Source organism: Homalodisca vitripennis, chromosome 3, assembly GCF_021130785.1.
Source record: "Homalodisca vitripennis isolate AUS2020 chromosome 3, UT_GWSS_2.1, whole genome shotgun sequence".
In the NCBI taxonomy this organism is placed as follows: domain Eukaryota; kingdom Metazoa; phylum Arthropoda; class Insecta; order Hemiptera; family Cicadellidae; genus Homalodisca; species Homalodisca vitripennis.
In genome coordinates this window covers 122,074,059-122,101,086 of record NC_060209.1, presented here as the reverse complement: position 1 = coordinate 122,101,086, position 27,028 = coordinate 122,074,059, and the positions used below count along the sequence as shown (strand labels likewise).

The window sequence follows — 27,028 nt, the reverse complement described above, 5'->3', positions numbered from 1 at the left end:
GAAGTGGCGGAAATCATAGCTGCAACGACCGTAATCACATGATTCTTAGCAAACTGTTGACATTTGTCGTCAGAAAATGCATACAATTTGAACCTTGGGTCCAAAAAAGGTATTAAGTACTACTAACTTGTTGTACTCAATGTCATGGTATCTGGCTGATAACCCCATGAGCAGGTTCTGTACTACCTGTTATTGCATCAGGGTGCAAATTTAGTGTACATAGTTTGCTGCAAACATTTTGCAGCCCAAGCGTCAAAACAATTATTTGACTTCCAGTGAAGTAGGATTCCCCACTCATCTTTGCTGTGACCTCTTCAAATGGTTTTAAGGACTTTGCAAAGGTCACTGCAAAGTTTCCATTCATTAGAAATTAAAGATGGCAAGTCTTTGTCCAGCAATGCCAAAGTGCTTATTACAGCCTCTTTTAACTGAACAAATCTACAAAGCATGTAATATGTGCTGTTCCATCTCGTACTTACATCTTGAAGTAAGCGTTTTAGGGTCTTTAACGCCATTGTTGATTTGGTATTTTAATAGTTTTTCAGTGGCTGCGTTGCTTCTCTTAAAAAATGAGACAATCTTTTTGCATTTGGTGATTACTGTATCTACCTTTGATATGGCATCTTGAACCACTAGGTTAAGAGTATGTGCATAGCACGGCCAATGACTCCACATTAAAACATTTTTTATGGCTCCAACGACATTGGAGGCATTGTCTGTTACAACAACTAAGATTTTGTCTGAGATTTTATAGAAATTCGTTATTTTCTTGATTTCTTCGGCTAAATGGCTAGAAGTATGTGAGCCCTCCATTAAAATACAGTCTAAGAGAACTGATTTCAACACAAAATCATTGGTAATGAAATGCCCTGTAACAGCTATATACGATTCATTGATCGTAGATGTCCATGCATCTGTCGTTAAACAGATGTTTTCCACATTTTTCATTAACTCAGCTACTTGAAGCTTACATTTGTCGTACGTGGTGGGTATTAGGTTTTTTGAAACCACTTTCCTTGATGGAATTTCAAAAGAAGGGTTTAAAGCTGTAACGAATTCCCGAAAACCAGAGTCCTCCACAATAGAAAACGGTTGGAAATCTTTGTAAAATAGCTTTAGAAACGCAGCTTCTACCTTTTTCTTTTGGTTGTTATTCATTTTTTTTGGTATAAAACTCGATAGAGTGGTTTGTTTAGCACTTCCCTTTGGCTTATCTAATTGATTAGAAGGCAACTCACCAGGTTGAGGTTCATTTTCAGTTGCAAAGTTACTAAATGAAGCGGCTGAATCGGTAGGTCCAGTGTTGGTTGTAACATTCACATCACGATCACTTACACTTGTTGATTTTGAACTTATAACACTCAAAGTAATTCCGACATGTTTTCTCTCAATATGCCTCTTCAAATTGTACGTTGATGTACGGTAGCACATAAACCAAGCCACAATGTTCACATCTACAGTTTTTTAAGGTTAGCATCAATAACTGTAAAATGAGACCAAATTGAACTTGTCTTAGATTTCTGTAAACTTTTGATGCCATGTTAATTAACTGCACAAAAACCAATCAATACTAGTCATACTCGTAAACCGCACAAAAATATCACTTTTCACTGTAATGTCTACGTTAGAACTCCTACTGAAACTGAAACTGGTTTGTTTTGGTTTGTCAACAAGTTGTAGGCCACAGCTGATAGCTCCACAGACGCTCCGAGAGAGTAATTATATGAATATATAAGGTTAGAGCTGGAGCTGTTTCGAGAGTCACGGAGCGCTGCTCCGCTCCGCTCCAGCAGCGGAGCGCTGATTTGAAACAGCTCCAGCTCCAAAGGCACACCTCTAGTACAGGCGGCCCCTACCCTCAACCTTATCTATTCAGAATATCCTGTCATTCCGGAAGCAGCGCAAAGATTCCTGTCCTAAGAGAAAAAAATTGTTTGAAGACTTCAAATTGATACACATTTAAAATTGTAATTAAATTAACTAAACGTATCGATATTGAGGATTATTATATGTGAGAATTGTGTTTTGTCATAATACAATGTTTATGTAGAACAGTTGATTACATTTAACTGGCTCTTCCAATGAATCAATAACATGTGATTGTACCAATGCGTTTTTGTGGGAATTTACATAGCTTTAGAGACCAGTGGGGCGTAGCCCGGAGGAATTATCAAAATAAGAATAGGCCTAAGATCCCAGCGACCCTAAGAATGTCCATGTAAAATTTCAGCGCTATCAGTTGAATAGTTTACGCGTAAAAGCGTAACAAACAAACTTACTTTCACATTTATAATATTACTAGGATTAGGATAGATAGAACTAGACTTACTACAAATATACATTTGCGTGGGTAGCATTTTCTCTTAGTAGTCTACTTATTGTTCCGCTAGTTTGTAACACCAATCCGTTTCGAATATTTCCTTCGTTAAATTTACAAAAATCAAACACTGCGTTTCCAGTATTCCTCAGTAATAAACTTTAAACACAGATCTGATGTTCCGTCCACTCGTACTACGACAAAGAGGTTAAAGTTTTATTAATGTTAACAACTTTGTATTCTATTTCTGGAATTATTATATTTAAATTAAATATATTTATTATTCTTACTAATTAAATAGTTATTTTTAATTACCAAAAATCATTATTTTTTATTTCGAATTTTGATTTCGGTTGTTTAATGTTCGGATGATTAATGTATATTTTATATGGGTAGTTAAAATATTAATTCGTATCTACAAAGATTGTATAACTAACAAAAAAAGGTTAATTTGGATGATAGTGTTTAGCTTCATATATGTTTTCAATATTGGAAAGCATAAAAAATATCACATTGGGTATTTATGAAAGTAATCCTTCAGATAGCTGGCAAAAATGTAACACTGTATTATTGTTTGCTGGGTAAATGTAACATGTAGGATATTAACTATTTTTGAAAAGCAAGGTTCAGCCTGTGGGATGTTCTAATGCCTAAAATGCCTAATAAGGATATAAATAAATTCTGTATTATTGTCAACATTGTGTGCATTTTATTGCAAATTCCAATTAAACTAACATTTTATTCCATGTGTTATTTATTTTATATAAAATTTGGTAATGTAAAGGGAAAATATCCTCTCATGTTCATGGACTTGCTATCATGGAGATAAACATTAGTAGACAATTAATTTGGAGTTGTGTCTGCGCAACTTCAATTCATGAAATGTCTAAACTCGGCTACTATTTTACTGTTAATACGAGTAGTACAAAATATACTTGTTTAAAAACTTCTTCCGCCAAAAGTAATATCAGCAAATTCTTATATGTTACCTATAAACTGTGTTAACTGACAAACCTACTCGGGTGAAAATAGATCCGCAAATAATATAACCAATGGCGTTAAAGAAAACTTTCCATTTTATTTGAGGGCGCAATTTCAATAATCAATTGATTATATTGAAGCGGAATAACATAAATAACTTTCTTGATTTACGAACTGTTACTAGGTGTAAAATGCTGTGACAAATGATCAAATTGATGTGTAAAAACATACAACTCGTGTCAGTGCAGCTTACCTGACTAAGCTAATAAACAATATTGATCTACGATGTTATCAATAAAAATGAAATTATATTCGTTGGTAAGAACGGCTGGACCGATGTAACTATAACTACTTTTTTAATAGTCCAAATTAATCCTTTTCTGGAGAAAATGGAAAATATGTAGGCTATAGATCTGAGAGTATGCATTGAAACTGGAAATTCCATTCATTTCGAAAGATAGTAGTGTACTATAAACAGCAATGACAGTGTATAACATTATCTGACTTTTAGTATGTATTGCGCTATTTAGTGTATTATAGATATTATATAAACGTTGCTATAAAATTCAATGCAATGAAAACATTGTAAATATATGCACGTAAGGTACCCATGACTGGCACGGAATATTTACAGTCGCTAAATAAAAAAATAAAATAAAAAATTGTGACCGGGCACTAACAATCCAACGAGCTATTTCCTCCGCCACTAACATATTTGAGGAATAACGAGAGCAGCGAGCCAGTGACCATTGCAAATAAAATTGAGTGGGTGCTAAATCACGACATGGACACGGTCAAGGCGCTGAATGACAAACTGACGTCACGAGCGAGGATATGATATGTCCACGGGGTGCTAATTTAGGCGCACCCCTTGCGAGGGGTGCTAATTCCACTGAACGATACACCAGTGCTTGGCTTCAAATAAACACTGCACTTAGCACCTAGCACGACCTACCATGCAGTTTGTAGCGTTTTGTTACACAGGATATAGATTGATTTCTAGTAATCATTAATAAATACATTGATCAATTAAAAATGTAAACGGATTAACATTAGAACCAGAAATAGAGCTCAATAAGGTAAAAGTTCAATATCTTTCTATATAGCACTGCTTAAAACTGTTATGTATCAAGCTAAGAGGAGGACGCTTATTCAGCACATGAACGTTCGTTTTGATGGCCGAATACCACTTGTGCAGAACTACCTTCTATAAGTTCATATCCGAGTAAGCAGCCTTCAAGCATGCTGGCAGATAATGTAGTTGAAGTTTGATTTCAGATGAAACCTAGTTTTCGGTACTTTCTTGGCGAAAAAATACGGGAAGAGTGACTCGTTCAAAATTTAAATTACGATTCTCGAAGCATTCATTAACTATTTGATTGGGTTTGGTCATGGTATGGCAGTTTGCAACGTAGTTCTGTAGACGGACGAAAGATATTCCTCAAGATATTAGGCCTACTATCAGGTAACATGCAACACATTAATGAGGACTCACAAACTATCACTTAGATTACAATTGAAATTTGGCTCCAAACATACAATTAAACTTATTACAAGTGGTATAATCTCCCTCACCCACCAAATAACATCACTTAGCCTACGACTTATAAACGGGCATTGAAAGTAATATAAAGAGACCAATATTTGATGGGACCACACTAAATTTCCTTTTTACTGTGACCATATTATATATAGTGTCCTCCCATGTCATAAAGTTATATATAAAGCTATATGTAGCTATAAACAGCTATGTATATATATATATATATATATATATATATATATATATACATAGCTTTTTATTTGTTAAAATTTTATTTTGGTTATGTCTTTTGTTTTTGGTTTGAGTTCTGTTTATATGTTTTAATTCAGTGTGTTCTGATGAAGGGTTGTGTCAACTCGAAAATTAAACATGAGCACTGAATTTTTGTTTCTGTGTTCACTTTAAAGTACTTCGAAAAGTATATATATATATATATATATATATATATATATATATATATATAAAAAATTTATATATATATAATTTATATATATATTAATTAAATTTGTATAAATGGCAATGGCCGAATTTAATTTATTTCAATAAACATTGAATCGCAAAAAGTACTTGCTCCGCCGGGGCTCAAACCCGGATCTCTCACTTGCCGGGTGAATGTGCTACCATTATACCACAGAGCCCTCACTTTTATATATGTATGTATGTATGTATAACTATGACATGGACACTGTTTGGTGGCCAACATAATTATTGAACTGTTTTCACTAATGTATGTGGAATATGCAACGTGATGCAATCCACTAACTGTTACAAAAGCTGCATTACACAGAAAAAAAAAAACATTATATTGCAGAAGACATAAATAAATTATCCTGTCAACATTGCCCTAAAGACTACTTTGGAGAAACATCTACATCACTTAGGCTGAGGATAAACAATCATCGTGCCGATGTTCGACATCACAATTTACTTAGACCCGTGTCTGCACATAGTGTGCAACACAACCGAACCTTTGAAAATTGTTTCTCTCCAATTGGCATCAAGAAGTTTCAAAATTATGAAAATAAAGAATACACCAAATTATTGCTAAGTAGATATGAATAAGCAAACATAATGGCCCTTCAATCAAAATCACGATTAATTTAAAATAACGATTCAAACATTTTTATCTATCTCTGTGTGTAGCAAAAGTTACATGTATAATTTTACTTGTATCGATACCATATGTTTTTGTTGTTTGCAATGTGTTTATAAACTTCATTCTTATATTAGTTTTAGTCCGGTAAAATAAGGATGCAACCTCGGAATGAAAGATAATAAGCTAAAAAATTTGCATACGTCTTTATTTTGATGGTATAAAACTTACCTCAAAAGAAGTCTCATATAATCACGTGTACGCGTCTTTAGATATTTAAGGTCAAATTTCACGAAAATCAGTTTTTTTTGCAAATATCTCGTTTCCCTTACGCTAAATGACTTTGAAGGTGGTTAGAGAAATTGTAGAACGGAAAAATTCTCTTCAACTTTTGTCTGAAGTAATTTTGTGTACGTTCAAAAACCCTTTATGAGATACAGCGCAAAGAGTAGAGGACCGCTTACATGTATATACGATAATGCGAGGTCAGCCAGTAGGAATACAATAAATAAATGAGTTATATTGTTAATTATTTACTTACTATTATTATTACTTAATACTATTACTACTGTTAGCATTATTATCATTATTATTAAATATTTATTATTTAATATACCATACTTATAGATATTAATTATAAATTATATATTCTCTAAATAATACTTATTTTATTTTTTACCAAACATACAATATTAAAAGAAATATTTCAAATGAAGTTTAATTATATATTATTATTTATTTGATCCAATAATCAATTTATTAAAATTACAAATATAAAAATATTTGTTTTCATTATTAATGGTTAATAGTTTTGTTTTAATTTTCTTCTTGTTCATCGTCTTCTTCTTCTTCTTCTTCCTCTGGCTGTTCAATATCGGATTCATTATCATCATTCTCGTTTACTAAATTATCAGAATAGAAAGATTCAAGAATATCAGGTGCATATTCACTTTCTTCATTGAAACCATCTGAAGTTGATGAAGCGTTGAGGCATGATTGTCCATTACACTCCCCACAAATTAAAGTGCATCCTGATTTCCTGCATCCGCAATTAGAACCACAACCTTTCTTGCAATTGGAAAATATTGTATTCAGCAGATCTTCTGGTGCTGGTGGTAATAATGTTGTTATTGGTTCCAGGAGTTCATTTTGCAGTACCCAGCCGAATTCCCTGGGGTTCTCAATCATTTCCTAAATTTTGGGTCTGATAATAGACACGAAGGATATATGCTGACGAGCTGCTGTACTTGAAGGAAGAAGACTTGATAACTGCACTGGTTTGTTGAGTCTTGTTGATTTGATGAACTGGGTGTATCGAAAAGAGTCTATATCGTCTTCTGATTTCGGAGCATTATACGTTGCTAAGAAAATACGTACTCCATTTCCAAATAATTCTTGTACAGAGCAGTTTTTTTTTGTTTAAAATAGTTCAGCTGATTGATTTAAATCGTGATGATTTTCGAACATTTTAATAAACTATATTTTACCTTTTCTATAAAGCGCAGAAGTCATATCACATCCACTAAATGCGTGTAAAAATAATATGTGTTTTCTTAGAATGAGGGTATTTATCAAAACTTTTCGATGAATACAGTTTTGTCTCCACATTACCCTTAACCCATTTTTTTGAAAAAAATTTCTTGTTGATGTGATTGAGCACGTCCTATCAAGATAACTAGCAAATAAATATCTTCGCAAACAATGACAGAAGTTTTTTTTTTTAAGTTCAGACTCTGCAATAGCTGTTTCAACAATGAGAACATCAAGCATCATCTCTGGCTTGATTTGTAGTAATATTAACAGTTTTTTAATTTGTTGATAAGCATGTCTATAAATATTTTTTTATTAGATGAATTCGATAAAAACTTTTCTTGGCTGATTGGCACCTCCATTGTTTTCATCAAAGCGGAGTTCGTAAGATTTTGAAACAACAGCAGTTCTTCTTAATTGTTCCATTGCTTTAATGTTCTTAGTGTAGTCTGAGTAACCATCAAATACAACAACGATACTTGACCCATAATGTGTTTGTAAATATTTGACGTATTTATTCAAAATATCAGAGATAGTATCATCTTTATTCCATACAACGCGATGCAAGAGAAAACCACCATCGATGATATATGTTGTAGTGGTTTTCGTCTCGGTATATTAAATAATAAATATTTAATAATAATGATAATAATGCTAACAATAGTAAATAGTATTAAGTAATAATAATAATAATAGTAAGTGAATAATTAACAATATAACTCATTTATTTATTGTATTCTACTGGCTGACCTCGCATTATCGTATATACATGTAAGCGGTCCCCTACTCTTTGCGCTGTATCTCAAAAAGGGTTGAACGTACACAAAATTACTACAGACAAAAGTTGAAGAGAATTTTCCGTTCTACAATTTCTCTAACAACCTTCAAAGTCATTTAGCGTAAGGGAAACGAGATATTTGCAAAAAACTGATTTTCGTGAAAATTTGACCTTAAATATCTAAAGACGCGTACACGTGATTATATATGAGACTTTTGAGGTAAGTTTTATACCATCAAAATAAAGACGTAAGCAAATTTTTTAGCTTATTATCTTTCATTCCAAGGTTGCATCCTTATTTTGCCTTATTTTACTGAGTTATTTACATTTTATTTATACAAGCTTTTCATAATGTATGTTATTAAGTTGTTATAATATTATATATGGTTTGTTGACATTATGCATATTCTGCTGTAATATACGCGACGACCCAGAATTATAGTTTTTACCGCAATGATTGTGAGATAATTAAATTAAACCGTTGTTATGAAAATCATGAATCCTTCAAGTCCTATAATATTTTTAATAAGATGGTTGTAGAGTTGTCCCAAAAATCCACAGTTAAAAAGTGGTTTATAAGTTAATAAAAGAAATAGTCACACATATTATGAGAGACTCGTTTTTTCATAAATTTGTTGATAATATTGAACATGAAAACACCAATATGAGCACTATAACTAACACTAGTTGTCACATTATAAATACTAAAATTACACTTCTTATCATCAATATTGTTGTTATTTAAAATTATTCACGGGAATTTTAATTTTTTTTTAATTTTGTACTATAAAAATACACACACATTATATTATTTATATTAGATCTGAAACGTTCATATTATTTTTTTCTTTATTAAAACATACAATAATCCACGATCAAATACTATGCGATCTATTTATCAAAAACTATTTGATAATATTAAAGGAATGAATTGTTAATAATAAATAAAAAAAACTTGTGTTGTAGATAAAACATTCTCAAAATTAAAAACTACAACTCGACATTGTAAGTTATGGCATTACGCTTTTATTGAAGAACATGGGATCTCTTAAAGTTTCTAAAAATAATGAACACGAATCAATAATAACGTTATAAAACTAATATGTGCATATTTGACTATATGAATATAAAATATCTTCATAGTGGCATAACAAAATTGCATTGTACAGGCTCAGATTTTGCTTTTATATTTCTATATCTTCCTCTCCATCTGAAGATACTCATGAGAATGATGAATGAGAATAGATGAAAAAAATGAATGAGATACTCATGACCCTAAAGAGGGCAGTTTACATGTAAGCAATAGCAACACTGATAGGCGTAACCTCGAGATATTTCGTGAGTACCCGTACTATTCTCAGGTAGTTGTCATGTTCCGTAGTGCAGATGATCTACACTACATATAATAATGGATTGGTTTTTTAATTAAAATTAATGGACTGAAAATACAGTTATTTACTGCAAATTGTTAGGAGAAATTTACTAAGGGAAGCTGTGCTGTAAAACTGTACCGGTTTTAATAATAATGGCAATTAAACAACCTCAATTTCATTCCTTCATATGTTTGATAACATTAACACAGATTTTTTGTTTAAATAATTATGAAATTAAAAATCAAACATTGAATTTCCTATATTTTACTACATATTTAAATGTCAATTAAGAAAAAGAAGTTTTAGTCGTACATTCTAGATTCTGAGTACACATATATTTTGCGTCAATCTGATTTTTTTTTAATCTGATGGTATCTTTATAGGGCATGTGTAAGGCCATTAGCAAACATCCACAGTAAAAAATTAGACAAATGTGTTTAAAATACGATTTTAAACTGTTTGCTCGTAACAGAAAACGCGGCAAATACAACAAAATTCATTTTGTTTTTACATTTAATATAATTAAACTTTGAAACACTCCAGTATCGTTAAGCTATAAAACCCAAAATTAATTTAATTATGACTTCCCATATCCATAAAATAATTCTAATTACCTGGAGAAACATAATCCATTGTGGTTACACGGTTAAATTAAACTGCTCTGAAATAGTGGTCTTCAATACATGTAGGTCATGTAAGTGTTTGATCAGCGAAAATCCTTGACTACTAGAATTTCCAGTGGTGAGGATACCCAATGTGCAACGCCAGTACAATAAAAAGGATGCAGCACACATATTTGACTATCCGTGTATTAAAACCCCTAATTACATCTTAACTACGGCAACATTCACAAAATTACTTTTGTCCGGCTAAAATTGCCAAATACCTCACTGTGCAACACTTGGTCTCTTTTCGTTTACAGCCTGTCTGTAGGCCTATGTGTTTTAGTTTTTATGTAAAAAAACCAGTAAATATATTCAACTCCAATTTAGTAAAATTATTTTTCTTGCAGTGAAAAGTCATTAGAAAAATTAACATTGTATTATCATGTTACGTTTCAAGATGTCGGACGGTTGTTTGTTTTTCGAAGCTTAATACCGTAAAAACTAATGTTATGAGATTTGTGTTAAACAATAACAGTTGGTAAATCTAATTAATTATAAACATTTTGACACCTAGACCATGAACAACGGACGATAAATAATGTATATAAATGCGTTTAACAATTGTAATACATGGTTAATGTATATAAAAGTGTTTAACAGTTGTAATACATGGTTAATGTATATAAAAGTGTTTAACAGTTGTAATACATGGTTAATGTATATAAAAGTGTTTAACAGTTGTAATACATGGTTAATGTATATAAAAGTGTTTAACAGTTGTAATACGTGGTTAATGATGCCGTAAACGTGTAAACAATCGAAAATGTACATTCGTTTTAAAAATTACTAAAATAAAACTAATGTTTGTGAAAAATATTAATACTTTTACAGTTTACTAATTAAATAAAAGAAGTAATAACTGGCAAAAATTAAATTTTAGTATAGTAATGATATAAAAAAATCTACTGATATATTTTAATTCCTAGGTTACATGTTATAATCCATTTCAGTTGTTCAAAATGTTTGCCCCCATTTTGAATGCACATTTCAATACGAGTTCTAAAGCTGACAACAGTCTATTGTTTATACTACAATATTTATTAATTGCATTTTTACAGGAAATAACGAGGTTATCACCTATATTTACTAAATTATATAGACTATAATATGATTATATAATATATTTTACTAAATTTGATTAGTTCTTAATTTTATTTCAGTAATTACTACGGATTTCTTTTGTTAAACTTTACTTTCTTCGCTACATCATATTGTAAATTTGCATTTATCCTATTATTTCTTACACAAAATAAGAAATAAAACTCAAAGTTGGCGCAAGTTAAGTAATTTGCTAATGTTAATCGATTAAGAAAGTGTAATATGATGATTATTTTTCGAAAATTAATAAACTATTGTAATATGTTATTAATTAATTATTTTATTTTATTAACCATTTTTCCTCGTTCTATTCCAAACCAACGTGCATTTAAATAAGTGCCACGTTTTCCGTTCCGAGAACCAGCTGGAGAGGAGCGAGAGAGACATACCAAAGTGTTTTTAAATGAGCTACTACATGACCGACTGAGGGCGACCAATCAGAGAGCTCGGTTTGCACGTATCCATAGCAACGCGGTTATCCCTGACTGACCTGAGTCTCCAAGGTCATTCGACGCGTGACGTTTCGTCTCCATGACAACCAGGGAAATGCTCGTCTCCCATTGGCTGACGGAACGGAGGGTAAAACCAGTGTTGAAAGTTGGTAGCAGCGCTCCAGGTATAACTTGTTTATTATCAACAATACTGCTTTTTCAGTTGTTGAGTGAACGCGCAAGTGTCGGACGTAGGCCGCGTCGCCAAAATAACTATACGAATGCTACAACATACGATGATGTGTGTGTAGTGTGATTTACAGCTTTTTGAGTGTTGTGATAAAATTGTGGATTATAAACCCTGCTAGTAGCGTGACATATTTATACATTGTAAGTAATTAAATTATTACATTGTTTTCTCAAGGTAATAAACTTTTATAAAATATGTACACATTTTAAATTCTTGAAAAAGATTTATTAGAATGACACTAATATTTTAATACCCTTTTGATTCACTTTTAAATTATGAATTGTAAAAATGTAGAAATTTTGTATATTACTTTATTATTTTTCATTTATTATTGTTATACTATTTTATATTATTTTACTTATTTTAGTAACAAAAACTATGCTAGTTTTTAATGGGTAATTGATTATTACACTTAAAATCTTTTGGAATTCTGAAATATGGCAAGGAAACCTCATTTAGTATTTTTAAGAAAGCTTCTGTACATAGTCTATTTTCTAATCTTAACAACACTGATATACAATATTAAGTAGGCTATATTAAGTTGATGTAACAGGTTTTAACCTTGACAGCAACCTTACTGCATTCTGTAACTTAGTTTTACAAATTTGTATTCTGATTTACCCAGAGTAAAAAAAAATTAAGACATTCCTCCAATTTATTAAATAATTTCTTTTATTCTTAATTAAAAGTATTTTATGGTATTTAAATAAATAATAGTGATTGGAGATAGGCCTATAGGAATATACTTTAATAGATCAAAGTATTTTTGTTAAAAGATCTCTATTTTCTTAGATTAAAAAAAATAACAGAATGCTCTAAAACTACTTAAAGCCTCTAACCTAATTTATAAAATGCTATAATTAATATGAGAGTTTTGTTTAAGCCAAATTACTAAATTACATTATATGTAATAATGGCCACTCTTTAATAATTATTACTATTATTATTGATAGTATTAATCCTTTAAACTGATATGCCACACACAGAGTGATGCAACTGCCATAACTCTAAATGTAATAATGTTTTTAGTACCTGACCTAAAACTATCTGAAAAATATTCACCAAATATGATGTACGGTAATGATTTTATGAATTTTTATTTAGTGTTAACATTTAGAAACATCATCCTGCCTGTGTGTAATCTCAGCAATTTTACCACTCACTAGGCTATTTACTGCTAAGAAAAATATAAACTAGTTACTACAGGTTACATACACATAACATATCTATATCTATCACTTCAACTGTTGCCCATAAAAGTTATACAACAAGGCATAATATTGTTATTAAGCCCCTGAAAAATTGAGTTTCGGCACCTAGATGCCATTTCGTGTTTGAGGAGACAAATAGAGCATGCATACTTTTAATGTTTAATGGATATCACATATGATGATTCTATATCCTATATGACTGACTGGTGATACCTAATAGCTTGAGCCTTTATTATTGTCTTCAGGCTATATATTATATTTATACATTTCATAAATATTCCTCCTACAAATGTACCATATTTTGTAAATTTTGTTTGAAATTATTATCTCTTTAAATTTAATTTATTATTTTCCAATGTACAGGAATTGTTCAGCAGCACTTTTTTCAGATTTTGTAAGACATTTAACAGTAATGTAGGCCTATATAATTAAAAAAAACTTGTTAAAAATGTAGAGTTAAGTTGTATCTACAACAAAATGGCTGTATTGGAGTGAAATGTTGCTAACTTACTACTTTTCTATAGTTTATGTTAGATTGCCAGATTACATAATATAATCAATAAATTGCCCTAAAATTACGTTATCTGTTAGACTACATTTTTATCATGTTAGCATAAAAACATATTTGAATATTTAAAAAATAGCCACAAAACCTATAATTATGTATAGAGAATATAAACAAAATTATGTCATTTGTCAAATAAACGAATGAATTAGAAAAGGAATAATGTGATGCACCATTGCTTTGAAGATTAAATCATTTTACATTGACAGTAATTGAGATTATGCTATTCAGAATTGTCATTAATTATTGGTTTTAACCAGCCATTTTGTATGTTCCAGAAGTCAGAATGCCATATCAAGAAATGATGCCAGGATATGATGACTCAGTAAGTTTGTAATAAATTTCAAACTTAATACAGTTTTTGATACTTTAGATCTATAGTATGATCATAGAGGACATATAAAGTTAATATATATTCATAGTTTGAAGTAAATATTGTAACAAAATCATATAAAATATGTAACATGGTCAAATTTGACTTCCATTTAAACACCAGGCTTTAAGGAAAGCTTTCTTATAAAGTGTAGCCTACCAGTATTATGAATTATTTATTAGTGTCAGCCCTTTGCCCTAATAATGCATGTTTAAAACTTTTTACGCGATTAATGTTACAGATTCTGAGTATTATATTATTTACGTTCAATTATGATTGTATTCAATTGAAAATTTCTGTTATTGAAGTTTACTAATTGTTCTCAAGCAAGTTTATTTTTAATATATTAGTGGTTAGTGAACTGAAAATACCACTTAATATGAAATCAAAACAACTTATATTCTAATCTGAATTGGTTGACCAGTCAATTAGAGGGCTTAACACTTAATGGATAGTATTGGATTACTTCTACTCAACCAATGAACTGGTGGTACCTATGACACCTTACTTGTTTTACCCATATATGGGGCAATGAGTCATCATGCAATTAAAATTTGAGATTAATCTTTGAAAAATACTAAAATAAGTCCAAACCAGACTTACATTAGTAAAGATTAAAGTTTTCATACTTCAAAATTAGACAGGTTGCATATAATACTTGATACTTTATTTATTTTAAGTTAATCAATGCCTTGATTTATCAGTATGAGGAAATCAAGTAAATTAGGTCTTTATTTCAATTAATTTCTTCCTCACTCATCATCGGTAGCTAGTTTATGGAAATTCAGCTACTTGCTGTATTTACTAAGGATTAAGTATAGCTCATTATTATTACTAAACTAACTATTAGAAAAAAAAACAGGCTTTCCCTCGATAAAAAGTGTTAAATCTAATTTGTCAATTTTTATTTTGTGTAATATTAATTCCTGGTATTAAATACGTGTACTTTTGATAAATTCTGAGTTAGTCACTACTTACAGATAATTTTATGGATATTTTCTTTCACATTTAACACAAGCCTTGTAGAGGAACTACTGTTTATGTTAAGTGTGTAAAATAAAGGTGTACCTACAGGAATCCCTGGAGTTGGGCGGAGACTGGAGCATCTACAAGGCAACATCTCTGTTATCGGACATGGTGTCATTTTACGATGACTCAGGACTGTATGGTCAAACAGGTTTAGACTTCAGCCCCGTGTGTGAACTTCCATCGAAGATTGTTAAAACTGGTAAGCTTGCCTTTATTAAACCTTTCAGTTCATGTTTTAACTAATTAACACAGAGCCACTGGCATGAAAAATACTTAACTTGCATTGGAACTAATTCCCTATTTTACAACTGTTTAATATTACTATAATAGTGGTATTATTTTGTTTCAGTTTATTGATTGATCTTTAAAATACAGTATGTTGCATAAAATATTCCAACATTTTTTTGTTTACTTTTTATTATTCGTAATGGAATAATAGAAAGATTAGTGTAGATTAGTTTTTTATAAAACTTAATCAGGCATTTGAGAGTCTATATACTTTAAAAGTATACTACCACATTTAGAACTTTAATAAGACTTATAAATTTTAAATGTGTATATTTTTGTAATGTTAATATCATTTAAAAAGCAGATTTTTTGTAATGTTAATATCATTTAAAAAGCAGATTTAAAAACACTGTGGGATCAAATTTTCTGTTAAGTTTAAAAAAAGAATTTGAGAAATTTACAAAATTCTAGGAATCGATAATAATACAAATCTTGTAACCTCGTAATCTCTTATTATTATTATTTGGGATCGCCCTGGTTGGTAATATCCTTTATACTCTAAACTATTTTAAAACTAGTTCTGCAAATTCTAAATGCAAACATTTTATGCAGTGAAATGTGATAAAATTGCTTCATTTTCATACATGAGCTAAAATGAGAATATTTGCTATTTTTACCTTAACAAATACATCACAATTTTGGGCACAGTCAAGTGTATTGATAGTTTTGTAGTAAAAATATATTCTTAAAAACTAAAAATTCCTGTTTCTAGGATAAAATCTTATTTTATAAAAGAGAATAATATAAATGCTAAACTGTGAAAGTTATAAAGCTAGAACTTAAAATAAAAATAATGTTGTGAAGTAGTAAATCTGAATTTCTTTAACACTCACCAAATACAATAATTAAATATCAATTGGCCAACAACGATGTTACTCCTTTGTCTGTAATGTAAATATTTGTAATTCTTAAACACCAATATAGAGTTATCCTTCTAAATGTTTTACATTTTATGGCAATTTTTTATATTTTTAACACATTCGCTACCGAAATGTAAAAACTTTTTTCGTTAATATGGACCGGCTGGCACACATATGTGCCGGCTAGTTGATTCTTATAGACCGATGGCACATATTTGTGCCGCTCGGTACAGTTCCAGTGGACCGACGGCACATATTTGTGCCAGTGTAGTATTATTAAATAAAAGGCTGTGGTAACGATCGGTCTATTCTTTCGACTTCATTCTTTCATATCGGTCTACAGGGATGTCTGGCACATATTTGTGCCGCTTGGTCTCTCGGTATGTTCACTTTTTCTTCCTTGGTGCAGTTCAAGGTCTCAGGTCAAAAAAGCCATGACCCAGTCAAATTGAACAAGAGGCTACGGTGTCATGTTTGTAGAATAAGACAGAAAAAGCGGAAAACAACTTTCTTCACATGTTCCAGCTGCACAGATGAAAAGGACAATAAATTCGGACTCTGCATGCCAGAGTGTTTCAATGAATTTCACAAGTGAAAAACTAAAACAAAATGTGTGTTACCTAAGACATTTTTATTTCCTAACTGTTTTATGTCAAAGATAAAATGTAGCTCATTACATAAATGGAGTTATAAATAAGAGACATTTGTGTGAGTTTTTTTTAATAACATATTCTGCTATTTCCAAAGTGTTTATCCAAAGATCTTGTTTTAGTTTGTACAATACACATAACTACCATGTCAACACTAGTTTTTTATTATTTTCCCAATGTGTCCTAACACAGTTATGGCAATTTTTACTTGACTTTCGACTAGAAAAAGTTTATATTTGAGGTTTAGCCTAAGCCTAATTTTTTGCTACAGACCGACCGGCACATATATGTGCCACTAGCCAAAATGTATACAACGTAAAAAAAGGGATGTGGAATCAAGTTATACGTTTGCCTAAGGCTATAAAATGATATATAAATTGATTTGAACAAAGTTGTACTCTTGGGCTACGGTAATGACCACACTACTTTGAGCTGGTCTGTGAGAAGTGCCCAACTCACACAATGGTGGTCTATCTTGATGGACCTACCGGCACATATATGTGCCGGTTGGTAGCGAACGTGTTAATCTAAAAAAATTGGTTGTTACTTTGCAAGCAATGCATCCTCAATTTTCTTGTAACCCTACACAAAATCAACATAGTAATTGTCACAACATGGAGTTGTGTCTGTTTAATAATTGGTTGAATTATACTGCAATGGTCAATACTGTCAACAGAACCCATGACAGATCTGCTGCCAGCTGATGTCCAACGCCACGGAGACTGGCAGTACAAGACTGTCGAGGAATGGTTGTCTTACGATTGTCTCTTCTGGTTCATCCAACAGATGCAGGAACTTAGAGCGGGACACTACCTCACTGATGTAAGATACAGTGTTATACACCTGCCACATTTATTGTTATTTATTAGAATTTTCCCAAAAGATCCTTACCAGATTTTTACCATTGTACCTGATAATGTGTACCTTACACAAATCATAAGTCACTAACAGTATGGTATTTCTTTCTTCACAAAAAATTGATTTTTGGAGTACTGACAGAAAAAGGAGTAAAGGAGTAGAGATTTCACAATAAGGGTAACTTTTAGCCTAAGTTCATATTATAAATTAAGGTGAGCATACAATCATAATTTTTACAAGGACAAGACATAAAAAGTTTCATTTTAGTATTAAAATACAAATTACTATTTCATTTACAAATTAACCTCGTAGCCTAATAATTATATTAATACCACAATACAATGAATTTCATAAACTCTACAAAGTTATATGATATGTAACAATTTAGTTTGAATATAATATTTAAATTGTAAAAATTAAATAAAAGTAGGTCACAATAGCTCTTTTAGAAGAAGGCTGTAATACCAACTCAAAACGCTGTTGTTGACATCGGCAATGTTTACTAGTTTTAATTCTATTTTAGAAGATATCAATTCCAGTACATATCAAGGAATATATTTTGTTTAATTACATTGTTATTTTTCTCTATTTAAGTTGGAACTGTTAAAAATTGTTTATATTTACATTCAAACAAATATTTGAGTTAAATTCTATTTTTTTTTTACTATACCATAGCTACATTTTAACTTCACTGTAAAATCTAAATAAAGCATTAATAATTTTATAATGTACTTTGTTGGTAGGCCAAGATGGAAAGGTTTATACACATCGACGGAGCAGCCTTAAAGCAGATGACAGAGGACGATTTTACCACAGTGTGTCCTGAGTACGGAATAGAGTTGTACAACAGGCTGCAACAGAAGCTTAAGTTGAACACCAACAACTCGTACAACACCTTCTACGCTCTGGACAACACTCCCCTGCCTCCTATCGACCACTTCTCCACTTTCAGCCCTTCAGAGGAAACACACAAACTTACAGACTTGGACAACGAGAGTCAGCTGCCTCCCGTCCTGCCCTATCTCTCTTCTTCTGGTGAGCAAGCAATTAATACTTTCTTTTGCATTACGAAAAATATATAACATCAAAATTCAGATACAATTTATTCTTTATTACTGTACTTTTTATCATTTGGTACATCTATGGGAGTTGTGAAAATTTAACGAGTTATGGAAATATTTTTAAATGGCAAGAAATAAAGCCTTGAGGCTGTTGTAGTTGGTTGATGTCGTGTTTGACCAAAAAACGCTGAATAAGATTTGAGGAATGAGCTGGCGCGTTGTCGTGGTGCAAGATCCAGTCACGGCTTGTCCACAGTTCAGGTCGTTTCCTTCACACTGCATCTCGTAGCTCGCCTAAGGACCTCAAGATAATACTCCTTATTCACTGTCTGGCCTCTTGGAGCATATTCGTGATGAACAAAGCCGTCCTGGTAAAAAAAAACTGTCAGCATTGTCTTGACATTGCTTCGACTTTGTCTTGCTTTTTTCGGTCGTTGCTCTTCGCGAGTTTTCCACTGTGAAGATTGAGCCTTTCATCACCAGTAATAACTTTTTTAAATAGCTCTGGGTTACTTTTTATCAAATCCAGATTGTCCTGTGCGATTTCAAGTCGACAGTCTTTTGGTCTTCTGTTAGCAGCCAAGGAACAAATTTTGCCACAGTTCATTTTTTAAATCTTCGTGCAAAATGTTACAAACTGACGATTTTGGTATTCCTAAATCTTCTTCCAGCTCTCGGACAGTAAATTTCGGTTTTCATTAATTGCTGCACGAACACGTTCAACATTTTCAGCGTTTCTGGCCGTTGAAGGCCTGCCAGATCGGTCATCAATCTCCACTGATATGCGGCCATTTTTAAACCGCCTAAACCATTCTTTTATTTGTGTATCGCCCACAGACACGTCACCATAAACTTTCCATATCATAGTAATCGTCTCTGATGCTGAATGGCCAAGTTTTTGGCAAAATTTAATGCAAATTGCACTTCTCAACACATTCAGTCATATTGAAATGCGACGCACACACACGGAAGTACTGTACGGAACAGAGCGCTGTGACTCACTGAGTGACCGGATCGTATTCAATGCCTAATATGGGAAGGAGTAGGCTCGCCCCTTCCGTCCAATAACCGGTCGGTTACGCCGCGGCCGCCTACTGTTCGGCAGTCGGATACTTTTTGGACAGACCTCATACTGTCACCTGCCAAGTATGGTCCTATATTATGATTGTTATTGGTGATAAACTGCAAACCAGTTGAAATCCATCAATAAATTAATGAAGTTCGTGGTGACAACATATCAGCTATGTTTTATGATTTACACTGCGTCAAACTATGCACTTGAAATCTTGAGGTATTTCAGTCAGACGGTGGAGGCATTTTTAGTAAACAAATGTTGAACCAAAACCAACAAAATTTTGGATACAACGGGTTAGCATTGTTGATAAGATAACCCACTGTCATTTTAATTGTGTTGTTAATTTATTGACGTGCTGTGGCCTGAAAAACTTAAGATATTCTTGAGACTGGTGTAGTAAGCTCAGAGATTAAGATTGACATACTAATTTTAACGAAATTGACAGACATGACTGATTGATCATATTGTCAGTGGACAAAAGCAAATAAAGGAACTGGAGATCTTTCTTTCATTTTTTGGAACATTTTAAGAAATTTACTAAATTAGTTTGTGACACAAAAACTTGTCATCTCAAGTTTTGTACCTTGTGGTTATGAAAATTATACAGCTTATGTCTAGAACTTAAATCACAATCAGCTGTATTACAAAAGTTGCATTAAAAAATACTTGAAAGTTATGTCAAGACTTATTTTAACACAAAGAAAACTATTGTAACTTTCAAAAGAATATTATATAATTGTACTTTTCATAATGGTGTTTTAAAAACCAGGACACAAGTTACTATATAAGAAAGGCTGGAGAAAATTTTAAAGATAGTGTTAATTTTTCAGAAACAGAGAGCAGTGGTTATAAATCAGACTCCAGCCTAGAACCAGCAGTTGAACCCACTCCTCCTCCAGAGAAACGCAGACCTGGCAGGCCAAGGGGAACTCGCAGAAAGAAGAAGCCAGGTAATTACTTTTAAAATTTGATAGAAATACATATTCTGTTTGACTTTTGTGTTTTATCAGGAATCCATAAACAATATTTAAATATATCAAAACCGTATTGTTGTTAATTATTATTGTGTAATTCCAGAAAAGCTTGGGCGATTGTGGGAGTTTATCCGAGACCTGCTGTTGGATTCCCGGTACAACCCCAGCCTTATCTGTTGGGAAGACTACAAGGAGGGGATGTTCCGCTTTGTGCATAGTGACAGAGTGGCCAAGCTCTGGGGCAGCAAGAAGGACAACATCGACATGAACTATGAGAAGTTGAGTCGTGCTATGAGGTCAGTACATCTCCTTGTTTTCCTCACCCCTTTTTTAGGAACTTTAAAGAATTTCAACATGTAACAAAAAATTATGCTGAGATTACTAATAACTAAAAATGTTTTATCTAGGTATTACTACAAGAGTGAAGTGCTGTTGCCCGTGTACGGAAAACGGCTTGTCTACAAGTTTGGACCAAAGGCCATGGATGGTATTCGGAAAAACATTACCAATGCTGAGGCAAGATCGCAGTCTTCATCTACGTGAAAGACTCAGTCAGGCCACCCATCTTAACCTAGTCCATCATTATTTATTAGGTAGTACCAAGTACATTTCCAAACCAATGTTTCTAGTGTCAGAAGAAATTTTGAACATTACTGGACCTGATGTTGAAAGATGTTATGTTAGCCATTGTGATAAGTGTTTTTTCAGCAAAACCAATTACAACCAGTTAAAATTATCTGTAAGTAAAACAGGCGTTTTACTATAAACACTTGGTATAAGGCGTTGAGTACTAATACAAATACATGGGTTTTTAGATTATTATCTATGCACCATGTTGACTGTGTATGGAAGCATCAGAATTCTTTTTAAGTTATTACAAAATTGTTTAAGGTATTACAAATTTGCATAGGGCTGAAATATTACTTTTATGCTATAGTTGTCTATTGAATTGCACAATGAGATAAAGTGAGTCTTCGAAATCTCAGAAACCTCAAAGCTTTTTAAGGAAACTGAAACTATGACACTTTTGGTATTTACTGTACTAAATTCATTTGTACATTAGTTTTTTGATAACATGCATGTACAAACTAATATTGGTTGTAACTTTTTAAACCGGATCGAAACACTTTAAAGTCACAATTTTTTTAGGCCATCCAATTATATTAATATTTTATACCATTGCTCTTGTTTCCTAAAGAAATTTCAAATACACATTTTTATCTCTCTTTTTATTTTAGTCTCCTCCACGATCTCTCTGCTGAGCATGTGAAGAATTATTGTATGCATAAATGTAATATTTTAGACTTGTGCTAGTGTACTCTTTTCCTTGTCTCAAAACATTATAAAAATCCTGTATTTATAAGAGTTTATTTGTGCTTGAAATTTGAATGAATCTCAAAAAGTGTTGAGAATCTTTATGTGTGTTTTATACAATATGTGTAGTCAAATTGCTTAATGTTTTAAAGCCACTTCAGAATTTTCAATAATATATCAATCAAAATTGATTCCATTTGAATATCAATGAAATTAAATTACTCTAATGTTGTTTACTGTGATAAAACTACAATTTTGTAAACTGTTAGGTTATTTATATACTAAAAAATATAGTAGTTAAGGTAACCAGTTAACTTTTACTAGATAAAAGTGATCTCAATAACAGGGTCAGGCCAGAAAGGAAAATGTACAGCCATCACAGGCCTTTAACGGAGTATTTACGGATTTATTAGTTACCACAATAACATAAACAGGCACATTTTATTCAACTGATTTATGCTATAATCTCTTAACTGGTCACAATCTCAATTAGTCCCACAAATTCAAAACAAATATTGACACTATTAATCGTCTTATAAAATAAATTTTTATGAGAGTTTGTAGTGTGTTAACCACTATCTCCCGGTGTATTAGCCGATGCATTTATTTAGAATATTACAAATGGTTCCAAAAATATTTCCAATTTTTATAATTTAGTTATAATGGTTTCATTTTCTTTACACTGCGTAAAGATATTTCGAAAACCTTTTCCTGTCGGTTTCAAGTTCATTATGATTTTCTGGTTCAATTTAAGTTAACTGAAGACTTCAATGTACAACAATACATTGATATATAAAAGAAAAACATCATGCATATAGTAAAATATTGTTTTAACCAACACATAGGGTTTTCATACCTTAATTTCACTACCAAGCGATGCATTTTCTAAAATTGCATGGTCTGGTAGTGAACATGTTATTATTGCAGGCTACTTAGTTGGTAATGTATGTTCCTAAGTTAAGAATATTTGTAAAAGTGTTATTGTTTATTTACCATAATATTCCAATAAATACAATATATGTTCTCCAGGGGACAGGTGTTAATTAGATGACCAGCTCTAAGCTTTACTACCACTCACTAGACTTAGTGTAGCAATAGTCCACTTGTGGCCGTTGTATTTAAAGTCAGCTGTACTGATTGCTATCATGATTTTAACCCCACAACATTAAAAACTTGTACAGCCTTATTTACGGCCATAGCATTATGGGGAATGTCTCATTTTAAAGATATGATTAATGTGCATCCAAATTTTTTCAAAATTTGTTGTTGGTTGATAAGAAAAAAATCTCAAAAGTGTTTTGTACTTTGTTGTTTAAACAAATAAAAAGTAAACACTTTGCAAAATAAACTGATAACATTTTGGATACAAATTAACCATACCTTTAAAATGAGACCTCCCATAATTCTACCACAAGAACTAAGTTTTTAAATGTTGGACGTTTCAATTTTCTTATGTGTAAAAACTCATTTCACTATAGCTGACTCTTAAATAAATGACCTTCTATACATTGTTTTTTGTTGTGAACTATCCAAAACACTAGTTTAGAACAAATGTTTGTTCGAGCATTAATGCTTTATATGTTTATTCAGATATTTCCATATAATATTTCAAAGTAAGTGCGTCTTGCTTAGAAATGTCTTGTAAATGTTGAGATGTTTGGATTTGATGTACAATAAGCTCAATAAACTTGCATCACCATAGAAAATAAATGTTATCGTAAACTTCCTTTCGCTTATAGTTGAACATGTATTTTCTGTGATAGTAGATTTTTGTATATACGTATAATGAGTGTTAACATTCAAACTTAAGATTGTAAATATTTAGTTATTATTTGTAGTTGTTTTAATTTTGTTTTGAGCAGGTTTTTATGACATAACTGTCATAACAGAACCATTACAGTCAGAATGACAAAGTATTGTTGTAGTATTTTTATTTCTGTGTTTTGTTTTAAAGTGAATAATTCACTTAAGATATAGAAATCTTTATTCCAATTTATATTTATTGTTATGTTTTGTATGTTTGAATACAACTACAAAATAAATATCATAAATTTATAGAAATTTTTATTTCCTTACACTCATTTAACAATTAAATTTTCTCTGAATTACATTCATTTAAAGCAATCCCATTTTTCATAAATAGTCAACATTCAAAGTAAGAAGACAAAAAGTGCACTCTTACCTGTTTTTCTTCCTATTAAAACAACATAAGAAGTTAAATTAAAATATTAAGTTTTTTTTATAAAACCAACCAGTTTTCCAAAATACTTCATCACAGACAAACTGAAAAATGTCATATGATTTACCTTCACAGTATACAGACAACCATGTAGCAAGGAGCGCGGCATGGGGAGGATAAAACGGCTCCCACCTCCCATACATAGCCTACTCCCCTCGTGGCACGACTGAGTACACTCTGCTCCAAAATTCACGAGTCACTAACAATAATGGTACCCCTTACCTGTAACATCTCTTCTTCTATTTGGACTGTACCAAATGCTTTCTTATAGGCTGGAGACAGAAAAGTGGCTTGCGTGAATGCATTGACCGCTTTTTGAGCTTCATCGCTCTGTCTGTACTCTGTTTACTCGTTTGGTTATTCTAAATTTTTTTTGTCTCCATCATGTTTACATATTTCACCAACATAAAAACTTTAGAATTTTACTTTTTGTTATAAAAATTTCGAGTCTCTAGGTCTTTGCGAGGATAGTTTAACTTTCCCAGCAAGAGAAGCCACTTCCATGATCTTTAGGTACACAGCTGGAGTACTAATAGTCAATCTAACACAAAAAAATAGTTTGCAATGAAATTGCTACTTTGTATTTCTTTTGCCTATAGATGTGTCAAGAGCATGGATCGTAAATCACTTGCGACAAGCCCATACGAGATGGTTTTTATCAACGAACATTTATTTTAACAGAAAGTTTTATTCCATATCTGGACAGTGTAGTGACCAGAACATTGTTGCCAAATCTCCTCTAAATCTACTGTAATATCATTGATTTTTTAATGGTTTATCTTTAATTCAGTATTGGAGTTGACTGAGGAGTAATGTCAAAATTGATTGATAATTAAAAAACCAAAATTTTGTTATAGTCCAATCTGAAAATTTGCAAAATCTGTACGTGACATATTAGTGAAATTGTTACAGTGTATTCCTGAACGATTTTCTGTGCACCACCAATGTCTTATATTTTCTTTTCCTTAATACAACCTGTCGTAATTATTACTGCATCGGACATATTACTATCAGACAATGCCATCCAGATCTATGATTACTTGCTGGCTACTACTGGTCTGCAGTTGGTTTATGCAAACATTGGACTTGTGAGAAGTTCGTATAAGATTCACTGAAATTTGACTTTTCATGAACAGTTTGGAAACAGTCTGGTTCTTACGTCTGAATGAACTAAATTTTCAGTACATAACTGTCTCAGTATTACCCATGACTGACAGTGCAACTTCTTTTACCATATAACTCTGCTTGTAATCATTGGGAACTATACCCTTATTAAAGAATATTTTTATTAATTTGTTATCATTATTAATTAAAAACTAGAAAAAAAGGACTAGGTATGTTTGCAACAGTGTCTTCAAGACACATATTAAGTGCTATCACTAACAGAGACACTTTTGGAGACCTGAGAGGGATGAAAAAATAGAGAAGGCAACAGAAGAACACTGGTTTAAAATATTTAAATATTAGGTTTAAGTTTATAGGTTCTTGAAAAATGTAAATAATCAACTGTGTTTTATATTTTTCCTTAAGTATATTAAATTATGAGATTTTAAAAATAATGTTTTTGAAAGACAAAACTGAACAAAATATTTTGAACCAAAGTATATAATAATGCAAAGCAAGTAAACAAAATATTTTTATTGTAGTGTGTATTTATTTGTGAATACAAAAATATACAAAATTGCATGGTATTATTAGAAAACATGGCAGCTATAATTTTGTAAATAAAACCTTACAAATATATTAAAATAGCTGTAACGCCAGAGTGGTTCAGTAGGTGCTTGAAGGGTTAAAATCAATAACTTAATTTGAATATACAGGGTGGTTATAAATTATTGTACACATTTTAAGATTGAATAAATAAATAACCAATCAACTTAAAAACATGGGAATTGTTTTATTAAATTGTAAATTTAAAACAGTTTTATATACTGACTGAAAATTAATAATTGTACACATTACAATAATTATAAAAAGTATTTATAAAAAGAAAGTAAAAATGTCACTTAAACTGTGGGTGTAAGGTATTATTCTTCTTAATGACTTGTGTTGTGACATAGTCAGCTGGTCAATAATGGATCTTTTCACACCAGCTGTTAATTACAGTTGACTAAACAAACACTAAACTAACCTCAGTATCAAAATGGCTAGTGTGCAAGAAAAAGCAAGGTGTGTTCTTTGGTTTCATGAAAGCAATCTGTAATAACTGTTCAAAGAAGGTTTCGTTTAGAGTATGGCCGCAATCCTTCGAGTAACAATTCTATAAAACGGAGGACAACAATTTCCATGTTTTTAAGTTTGATTGGTTATTTATTTATTCAATCTTAAAATGTGTACAATAATTTATAACCACCCTGTATTTCAATATAAATTCATGTATCTATTTCAATATTAATTTGTTATATTTCTTAATTTTGACTTTTGTAATCAAAAGGGTTGATTGGTGATGGAGTTAAAATCCTCACAGCCAGT

At 31.5% G+C, this 27,028-nt stretch overlaps 1 protein-coding gene across 1 annotated transcript; it reads left to right on the top strand.

The window, feature by feature from the left end:
• Window positions 1-12,010: 12,010 nt before the first annotated feature.
• On the top strand, window positions 12,011-24,374 carry LOC124357463 (ETS homologous factor-like). The gene is made up of 8 exons (XM_046809287.1): window positions 12,011-12,199; window positions 14,114-14,160; window positions 15,283-15,436; window positions 17,712-17,857; window positions 18,637-18,928; window positions 20,860-20,979; window positions 21,107-21,299; window positions 21,411-24,374. Exons 2-8 carry the CDS (start codon window positions 14,122-14,124, stop codon window positions 21,544-21,546), a joined length of 1,080 nt encoding a protein of 359 aa, XP_046665243.1. The 5' UTR covers window positions 12,011-12,199; window positions 14,114-14,121; the 3' UTR covers window positions 21,547-24,374.
• The last annotated feature ends 2,654 nt before the right edge of the window (window positions 24,375-27,028 follow it).

Excerpts from the sequence above, each read along its gene's own strand:
- LOC124357463 (XM_046809287.1), top strand. The coding sequence starts at position 14,122 with ATGCCATATCAAGAAATGATGCCAGGATATGATGACTCA. Across the intron at positions 15,437-17,711 it reads ATCGAAGATTGTTAAAACTG|AACCCATGACAGATCTGCTG; the intron begins GTAAGCTTGCCT and ends TACTGTCAACAG. Across the intron at positions 18,929-20,859 it reads GCCCTATCTCTCTTCTTCTG|AAACAGAGAGCAGTGGTTAT; the intron begins GTGAGCAAGCAA and ends TTAATTTTTCAG.